The sequence below is a fragment of the Gossypium arboreum genome, chromosome 11, assembly GCF_025698485.1.
Source record: "Gossypium arboreum isolate Shixiya-1 chromosome 11, ASM2569848v2, whole genome shotgun sequence".
Classification (NCBI taxonomy): Eukaryota; Viridiplantae; Streptophyta; class Magnoliopsida; order Malvales; family Malvaceae; genus Gossypium; species Gossypium arboreum.
The window spans coordinates 3,902,968-3,913,034 of record NC_069080.1 but is presented as its reverse complement, the minus strand read 5'-3'; the positions used below and the strand labels follow the sequence as shown (position 1 = coordinate 3,913,034).

At 37.1% G+C, this 10,067-nt stretch overlaps 2 protein-coding genes across 2 annotated transcripts; one reads left to right on the top strand and one right to left on the bottom strand.

Annotated features, from left to right (window-relative positions):
- Window positions 1–1,119: 1,119 nt before the first annotated feature.
- LOC108479546 (sucrose synthase 6-like) lies at window positions 1,120–5,145 on the top strand. Its single transcript, XM_017782221.2, has 13 exons — window positions 1,120–1,451; window positions 1,527–1,659; window positions 1,750–1,904; window positions 1,994–2,186; window positions 2,285–2,403; window positions 2,480–2,696; window positions 2,781–3,050; window positions 3,132–3,415; window positions 3,506–3,730; window positions 3,818–4,384; window positions 4,483–4,621; window positions 4,696–4,838; window positions 4,917–5,145. The coding sequence occupies exons 1-13, from the start codon at window positions 1,351–1,353 to the stop codon at window positions 5,029–5,031; spliced, it is 2,661 nt and encodes an 886-aa protein (XP_017637710.1). The 5' UTR covers window positions 1,120–1,350; the 3' UTR covers window positions 5,032–5,145.
- Window positions 5,146–5,506: 361 nt separating this feature from the next.
- On the bottom strand, window positions 5,507–9,913 carry LOC108479547 (DEAD-box ATP-dependent RNA helicase 20-like). Its single transcript, XM_053021512.1, has 10 exons — window positions 9,642–9,913; window positions 8,989–9,560; window positions 8,717–8,896; window positions 8,478–8,639; window positions 8,240–8,394; window positions 7,640–7,732; window positions 7,427–7,512; window positions 7,126–7,352; window positions 6,014–6,247; window positions 5,507–5,909 (listed from the first exon to the last, which is right to left on the bottom strand). Exons 1-10 carry the CDS (start codon window positions 9,695–9,697, stop codon window positions 5,803–5,805), a joined length of 1,872 nt encoding a protein of 623 aa, XP_052877472.1. The 5' UTR covers window positions 9,698–9,913; the 3' UTR covers window positions 5,507–5,802.
- Window positions 9,914–10,067: the final 154 nt, after the last annotated feature.

Below are 10,067 nucleotides of genomic sequence, written 5' to 3'. Positions count from 1 at the left end.
TTATTATTTTCTTCTCATTTTATCTTACTACGCAATATCAATCAATAAGAATATGATTGTCAATATTGCACTCAATACAATCAGATTTAACATCGTATGTAATTAATAAAATATCAAATTTTGAGGGTCCTGAGTGTAATATAACATTTCTTATATGTAAATTAATATACCCTTTTGAAAGAATTTAAATTGTTTTTTTTATAAATTATGATTTCATAGATGACCATCACACTTAATTAAAAAGGTTTAAGGTGTTTAATTTTTTTTTTAATTTTTAAAGAACAACATAAAATACAATATTTTTACATTAATTCTTATCACTAAAATGTCACTTATAATATTGAAAAGTAATTTAATCCACATCTCTGAAAATATAAATTTTATGATAGTTAGAGCTTTAAAAAATAAATAATTAATCATGAAATGTAATCACCATTTTATGAGCTTAATATTATACCTCTTACCACAAAATTAAAGAATAAAATAAACAACTATCGGTCCACACTTGTCTCATTTTTTTCTCGTCATATTCTAGCTTTTCATTAAATGGAATAAACTTTAAATGTTAATTATCCAATTTTATAGACATTCAGGGTATTATGCATGTTACAATTTAAAAACATTCTACCTTAAAGAAATTTATTTAAGCTGAGATGCTTGATTAATTAAAAAAAGAAAAAGAAATTTAGCCCATTGGATTAACCGGACTCTATTGTTATGGGGTGAGACTGAACTTTTAATAGCATTCACTCATACTCTTGTGTTTTATATTTTTTGTGGATTTTTTATTTTTTTGAGTTTTTTTCTCTTTCGAATTGTTTCTGCTTTGTGTTTGTATTTTAGAGGATTCTAAGAGAATTTTAAATTTCGAGAGTTAAATTGACCTAAGCGTTTTTGAAGTGAAGAAATTGTTTAAAGTTGCATGAGTTGTGAGACGAAAAGTCTAATCCGTGACATTAGTATTTGCTTGTTTAGGAAAGGGATAATGAGAAAAAAAGAATAGAATAGAATAAAATAAAATGAGTTAAACCAATCTAATGGATTTCCTTATTAGCATTCTCAAATTCTCCTTCACTTTGTATGATATCTTTGGGAAAAGGCAATCCCATTAATGAACAATGAAATTGATGGGGTATCTTTTCTTGTTTGTAAGAAATAGAATTTCCCACCAATGAAACTAAAGAATAATGTTCCTTCTCCTCTTCCTTTTCCTACTCTCACTACCTCTCTTTATATATAAAATTCTTCCAACTAATAACACAATATGCATGTCTGATCTTGACATTGTTAAATTCATAATCGTTTGTGCTATTATTTGCTTTGTTTTTTTCTTTTTTTCTTTAAACTAAAATGGCTTCCAGACAATCACTCAAACGATCGGATACAATAGCTGAAAGCATGCCTGATGCTTTAAGGCAGAGCACCTCCCATATGAAGATATGTTTCAGCAGGTACATACATTACATACATACATTCACACATTTATATATAGTTTTATATAATAACATGCGAAATCGAAAAAAAAGGTTGGTCGAATCGGGAAAACGGCTACTGAAACGTCAGCAGTTGATGGACGAAGTTGAGAATTCGATAGAAGACAAGGCAGAGAGAAGCAAGATCCTGGAGGGACTAATTGGTTTTATTCTTGTATCCACGCAGGTCTTTAAGTTTTAATTAATGCTATCATTTTTGGGGGGTATAGCTGGTATGCATGCATGCATTTTAGCTGTAAATATATATTTTTTGCAGGAGGCTGCTGTCATTCCGCCGTACGTTGCTTTTGCTGTAAGACCGAACCCGGGATTCTGGGAGTTTGTCAAGGTGAACTCGGAAAACCTCCTTGTTGATGAAATTAACGCTTCAGAATACTTGAAGTGCAAGGAAATGGTGTTCGACCAAAATTGGTACATAATTTATGTTACTTATCTCTGCAGTTTAAATTGGATATCCCTAGAACGTTCTTTAAGTATCATATTATTATGCTATGGTGCAGGGCAAAAGATGAGAATGCTTTGGAAATTGATTTTGCATCCATCAACCACAGTACCCCTCATTTAACCCTTCCTTCTAGCATTGGCAATGGAGCCAGCTACATCTCAAAGTTCATGTTCTCACAGTTATACGAGAGCTGCGACGGCGAGAAGCAGGTGTTGGACTACTTATTGTCCCTTAATCACCAAGGGGAGGTAAATACACATGCGCACAAACACATACACATACACACACATATGTTTGTATTGCAAACAACATTGAGAATCATACATGAATGTGCTTGGATTTTCAGGATCTCCTGATAAACGGAAGTCTAAATACGGTTGACAAGCTTAAAACAGCTTTGAAGGCAGCTATCAGTATTATTTCGGAATTGCCCAAAACAACACCATATGAGAATTTTGAGCCAAGGTTTTTTATATTTAGATTGCAACTACTACTTCATGCATAATTTACTTAGTTTCTGAATGGTGGCAATGAATATCAGGTTGAAAGAGTTGGGTTTTGAGAAAGGATGGGGCGATAACGCAGAAAGAGCTAAAGAGAGTATGATGACACTTTACGAGGTGCTACAAATGCCAGAACCTGCAAATTTCGAGTCACTTTTTAGCTGGCTTCCGGCTGTGTTAAGGATCGTAATCCTGTCACCTCATGGTTACTTTGGGCAGTCGGATGTCCTCGGCTTGCCGGATACTGGAGGCCAGGTACGACATAATTAAAACATAAAGATGTGGTTCAACTGAGGTAATTAAAGTACTTACAAAGAATTGTTTTTGCAAATGTAATAGGTGGTTTACATTCTTGATCAAGTAAGAGCTCTTGAGGAAGTCTTGCTACGTAGAATAAAATCACGAGGCATGACCGTAAAGCCTCAGATTGTTGTGGTAACTCGCCTTATACCAGATGCTCGAGGAACCAAATGCAATCAAGAGATCGAGCCGATCATCAATACCAAGCATTCCCACATTCTCAGAGTCCCATTCAGGACTGATAAAGGGGTGCTTCAGCAATGGGTCTCACGGTTCGACATCTATCCATATCTAGAGACATTTGCACAGGTATATACTGTCTTGCCTCTGTTATGTTCTAATTCCATGGACTTAAAAACTTACTTGTTATCAATGTGTCTCTACGAGTAGGATGCTCAAGCAAAAGTCCTTCAACATATGGGATGTAAACCGGACCTCATAATCGGAAACTACAGCGACGGAAACTTGGTGGCATCTCTAATGGCTTCCAAACTTGGAATCACTCAGGGAACAATAGCTCATGCTTTAGAGAAAACCAAGTATGAAGATTCAGACGTGAAATGGAAAGAGGTTGATGCTAAGTATCACTTTTCATGTCAATATACAGCTGACATACTAGCAATGAATGCAGCTGATTTTATCATAACCAGCACCTATCAAGAAATCGCCGGAAGGTTATTTAGCTTTTATATGTTTATCATGTTATACAACATTAGACTGATTTTATATTAACTAAAAAGTGGTGAATTTCCTATTTGAAACAGCACTGAAAAGCCTGGACAATATGAAAGTCATACAGCCTTTACCATGCCTGGACTATGCCGGGTTGTCTCTGGCATCAATATATTTGACCCCAAGTTCAACATAGTTGCCCCAGGGGCTGACCAGTCGGTCTACTTTCCCTACACAGAGAAAAACAGGCGTTTATCCTCTTTCCATCCAGCCATTGAAGAGTTACTCTACAGTCAGGACGATAACAATGAACACATGTAAGTACGGCGCGATTAGTATCTGCATTGTATGTTCGTTGTTAGTTGGAATTAAAGGCGATTTTAATCATGTTATGCTTGCAACAGAGGATATCTGGCGGACAGGAGGAAGCCGATTATATTCTCTATGGCAAGACTTGATACTGTGAAGAATATTACAGGTCTAACTGAGTGGTATGGAAAGAATAAAAGGCTTAGAGATTTAGTAAATCTGGTTGTGGTTGCTGGTTTCTTTGATCCATCCAAGTCCAATGACAGAGAAGAACAAGCAGAAATTAAAAAGATGCATAGTCTGATGGAGCAATATCAACTTAGGGGTCAATTCAGATGGATTGCAGCCCAAACTGATAGACATCGCAACGGGGAGCTGTATCGATGCATTGCTGACACGAAAGGAGCTTTTGTACAACCCGCCATGTATGAGGCCTTTGGTCTCACTGTTATTGAAGCAATGAACTGTGGATTACCTACCTTTGCAACAAACAAAGGAGGTCCAGCAGAGATTATTGTGGATGGGGTCTCGGGTTTCCATATCGATCCGAACAATGGAGACCAATCCAGCAACACCATAGCTGATTTCTTTGAGAAGTGCAAGATGGATGCTCAACATTGGAACAGGGTGTCAACTCAAGGACTTCATCGCATACATGAATGGTACCAAAACCATACACTAAAATAGCACCAATGAACAATTTTCATTGAAGGAATAGCTTCAATTGATGTCTGTTTTTCTATTTATTTGAAAACCGCAGCTACACATGGGAGATCTATGCAAACAAACTGTTGAACGTGGGATCCATGTATGGATTTTGGAGGCAGTTGAACAAAGAACAGAATCTAGCTAAACAAAGATACATTCAACTGCTCTTCAATCTGCAATTCAGGAAGTTGGTGAGTGAACTTGGGACATTGTTATTTATAAATGGCAAGCGAATATAATTTTCTCACGCAAGTTAATGTAACAGGCAAAGACTGTGCCTGTTCCAAGTGAACAAGCCCTAGTATCTGTTCCAGTGCCACCTGAAACTCCTAAACCAGATACAGTTCCCGCTCCAGCACCTGATGCAGGACAACCCAAATCACAACCAGCTGTGCCTGGACCAAAAAGGCATGCCCTCTAACTTTTGGCTTCTACTCAAGCTTATATAATCTGTAAGTACACTTAACCAAAAATATTTTGTCACAGGTCTCGAAGTTTGCGGAACATGGATGGCTCTCTTATGGAATTGTTCGTCATAGTTGGTCTCTTTTATCTCCTTTATTATTTCATAAAAAAGTTGTTTTACGGGCTTATGTGGTAAATGGTGATTGTATAAGTTGATGACAGACCAGAGCATTCTTTCAATTTGTATGCGTTTGTTAATGAAGAATAAGATACTTTCATATAATACATGATCAAAAAGTTCTTGCAGAAATGTACCGACTCCCTAGTTAGAATATTTTTATCCTTTTTACTTTTCATTGCTTTTTACCATTAAAATATGCTTCTAATAGTACGTTTTTATTCAAATGTTTGTCAAAAGCTGAATCTCTTGGCATTTGCTAAGATCTAAATCCTTCAAATGTTTTTATCGAATTGACTAGATTGTTAAATTTTTTATTTTTAAAAGTCCGATTAGTGGATCAATGCCAATCACGTAAAAAAACATACCTTAAATGAAAAGTTTTAAATAATTAATGACCATTTTATAATTTTTTAAAATTGAGTGACCAAATAGTTTAATTACCTTTGATATAATTTACCCTTAATAAAATAAATAGAAAACGATTGGTACATCTTTGCAAATTCAAATTTCTATTCTGAAATTGTATAATGATTTTGTTAAACAGACTGCACAAACCCAGTGAGGAAGCAATCTATCTACAATTAGTTTAACTGCCAAACTAACATCTTCTATCTGTTTATTTGTAAAGCTTAACAACATAATATAATAAACTGAATTGAAATCCAATAGAATCTGTGAAACCTAAACATCCTACACAACACTAGGATAATTTCCTTTAACAAACCCTCAAGTGGTCTTTTTTTTTTTCCTGGGGCACATAGCACAGCACCAACTCGTAGGCTGAAACTACCAGGGTCTCTTCTTTGCACCGAGAGATACAGCATTTGATCCTGATATCATAGCCCGGTTACCATAGCCGCCGCGTCCTCGGGAGCGAAAGTTTCCTCCAGAACCTAAAACCAAAACAAGTACCATTGATCATCTAGAACCAAGAATATACCCAGGAAGTCTTGTTCACAGGTTTGTTTTGCCAATAAGCATTCAAACAAAGTATTACCTCCAAACTTCGAACCTGCAGAACGAGCCAATGTAGACAATGCGGGGGAGACAACCTGCCCAGCATCTTGCAGGAGCTTGATAAGGTCCCTAGCATACTTTGCATTTGCCTGTGTGAAGAAGGTAAAAGCAGTTCCCTTAGCCCCTGCTCGACCAGTTCTACCAATCCTATGTACATAATCCTCCAGACTCGAAGGAAAATCGTAGTTGATCACACACTTTATGTCCTTTACATCTACAAGGAAAAAGAAGGAACATTAGAGCAAAAGATGTAGAGAGTAAGACAAAGGTAAAGCTCTTATAAATTGAAGGCTCCAAGAAAACCCAAGTAACTTGTATGCTTGAAATAATTTACGAGACAGCCCAACAAATAGCCAGCTACTAAGATTGACATTGTTTTAATATTGAAGGTCATTAAAAACTTATATTGCATGCAACATTCTTTTCCTAAGCAGGCTCAATGCATAAAGAACCCTAGGAATTTTCAAAAACTCCCTTATCCCTGCACCCTAAGATCCAAATGATCAATATTAAGATAACACATTCACTAGATAAATGTGCCCACCTTAACTTTGCAGGGATAAGGTCTACCGCCACCATTTCTGTACCCAATCAAGGAACATAAGCAAATCTGAGTCAACCAGGCTGCCACAAAAACCAGCTCCATAACCGTGGATGGGCGACACTACAACTTCAACCATATTACTTACACTTGATTATAAGGAGTCGTGCCAATTCAGACAATTCAAGCAAGTACATAAAACTAGACATAACAGAGCTTTCTAATTTTTCTTTTCCCTCAACCTAAAATCGGGATATAAAACTTCTCAAACAAAGGAAAGGAGTTGCCTGCGCTTTGTATTGCACAACCATCCAAATTATAGATCACCACCTCAGCTGTCTAAGCAAACTATGCTCCTTGTGTTCAGTAACTCCCTTAAAGTGGAGGATCATGCCTATCAGTCAAAAATATAAATGTACATCATGGCAACTCGCACCCAAGCCACAAATTATTGTCTCAGGAAACTGGAAAGCAGCCGGCAGACTCGCTTATCTTCACCATTTCAAGGCCTACATGAATATGCTAAGACTCCTAAAACACAGTGATCCTACCAAGACCCCGTGCAGCCACATCAGTGGCAGTCATTATAGGACTTCGGCCACTTTTAAATTCAGCCAGGACCCAATCTCTTTCAGCCTGGTTTTTATCACCATGGATGGACAGGGCAGGCCATCCATCCATTCTGAGCTGCCTAGTAACTTGGTCACATCCCTTCTTTGTCTCCATGAATATTAGTATTCGGTTCCCATCCATCAGATCCTTCAGCAATTTGATTAGCCTGCCCAAAGAGAGGTCAATATTTAATATCACAATGCAAATAAAACTTTCCCAGAACAAGTTGCAAAGACAAACCTGTTGTACTTTTCTGGATCTGTTATGACTTCAACAACTTGGTTAATAGATTGGTTTGCTTTCAGATCAGGTGATCCAATGATAACCTGAACATCATAAGAATATGGGCATCCCAGAATAAGCATCTAGGCACATCAAACATATAATATATATATATGAAGCGAATAGAAAAGGATGTGCAAACATAGATGCCATGAAACTTCTTTACAAAACCTTATATGGGTTGCTTAAAAACTGCCTTGCTAAAGATTCAACTTCTTTAGGCCACGTTGCACTCCAGTACAATGTTTGTCTATCAGGTCGAATCTGATCACGGAAAAAGCCAAAATTGTCATGTAAACCATTTTCTTTCGACAGGATGTGATGCCTAGGATTAGTAAATAAGACCAACAGTCCAAATAAAACAAGACAACCATATAAAATTAACTAAAATACCTTAGAAACAAAAGATGCAATTTGGTCAAAAGTGTAAACACAAAGAATCAAAATGGATTTAAAATAAGCAGCCTTGTTCTAAACTGAAAAAACAGAACATGTAAGCAGTTTCTCTGCTTCACAGTTTAATCTATCTTCCACATCTAAATCATTGAACTACACGGATTCTAAGATATTTGCAGAATTGAATGCCTAATATCTTTTCTACAATATATACATATATATAAAAGATCACCTGTGCAATAATTAGAACTTTTTTAATTTCTACATTGCTAAATCCAGAACAAAGTTATAGCTTCAACCTTGAAGAACTGATTAGTTACAAAAAATTTCTATAAATGGGCAATGGACACTAATCCAAAAGAAGACAAGTGCTACCTGAGAAACAATCTTTCTTATTTGAGGCTCAAACCCCATGTCCAACATTCTATCAGCTTCATCCAGAACAAGGTAAGTCACTCTTTTCAAGTTTGTGTTTTGAGCTTCTAGCATATCTATCAGTCGACCAGGTGTGGCAATTACAATCTCAACACCTAGCATAGAAAACCTTCAATTCAATACTGCAGTAACAAAGTGCATAAAGGTACTCACATTTCAAAGAGAAAATTAGGAATACCTCTTTTAAGATCCCTAATTTGTGGTCCCTTAGGAGCACCACCATAGATGCAAGTACTCCTTATGTTAGCATGATTTGCAAACTTTGCAGCTTCTTCTTGAATTTGAACAGCCAACTCCCTCGTAGGTGCTAATATTAATACAATAGGACCCTCACCATGCACTATACAAGTATGGAAACAAAAATGAGCAATTGTATCCTATAATCGAAAACCAAATAATCTGATTAATGGTACTAACCCAATCGTGGCTGTGCATTAACATGCACCAATGCTGGCAGTAAGTATGCCAGTGTTTTTCCAGAACCAGTCTCAGCAATCCCAATTAGATCTTTACCCTTTAAAGCCATAGGCCAGCCCTGAGCTTGAATTGGAGTTGGCTCAACAAAACCCAAATTGGCAATCACCTCAAGACAGTAATCTAATGCACAATTTTAAAAATAAAATTAAACTCAGATCAAACCAAATTTTAACTTTAAAAAGGAAAATGAATAGGAATGAAAATATAAATACCAGGAAAATTGGCATCACGGAACATCCTTATCGGTTTTGGAACATCATGTCCTTGAACTGTAATGTCCCGTGTTCTACGATAAAACATTACTTCTTGCTCTGTCATTTCTCTAACTGCAGGACTTTCGATATAAAAGTTCTTCTCAAAAGGAACCAACTTGCCAAAATTTTGCCTTGGAAGCGAAACATTGTCTAAATCCCCTCTAGAGGACCCTCCGTGCCTCCCTCCATAACCTCTTCCGCCGCCGCCACGGCCACCACCGCCTCTACCGCCTCCACCACGGCCGGCTTCACGACCTCTTATCCCATCACTTCTCCTGTCTGCATGAGAATGACCTATGTCCCCACCGCGGCCCATCTCGAATCTTCCCACGGGTGGCCGGAAGCTCGAGTACGAATCGAAATCCCCTTGACCTCGGACGGGCCCGTGAACTCTTCCATGAAAAGACGGAGGGTGCGCTGTAGGAGGGCCACCGTAAGGAATTTGTCCGCCGCGGGGGTAAGAGGAAGGCATGGCCATTCCTGGACCCATAGTAGTTGGACCTACCGGAGGCGGTTGGCCCATAAAATCACTGCAAATAAAGGCAGAATTTTGCAATCACAAAATAATATATCATAGAGGGAAGATAGATCTGAAAGACGGGAGTAAGTACCTTCTACGCTGACGGTAAGATTGGGGGTCGCCATATCTTCGGTCGTAAGGAGTCATTGGGGCCGTAAACAAAAATTCAAAGAAGAGTTATTTCAAGAAAAAAGAAGATTTTAATATTAAAAAATAGAAAACACTGGTTTCCGAGTTGGGAGTTTTTTGTTTTTTTTGAAAGCTCCGAATTTGGGAGCGACGGAAAGGCCCGGACTGAGTTGTGTGAAATATGACCTAGCTGATTGTTATATGTTGGGCTGGGAAGGAATAAGGGTGAGAATTTGAGTTGAGTAGATAAAAAATAAAAATTACATTAATACTCATTTAATTATACTTTTTCAGTTAATTATAAAAATAACAAAATAATCATTTAAATTATTTTTATCACTCAATTATCTTATATTTTTTGTTTTTTCATTTTTATGTTTATAAATTT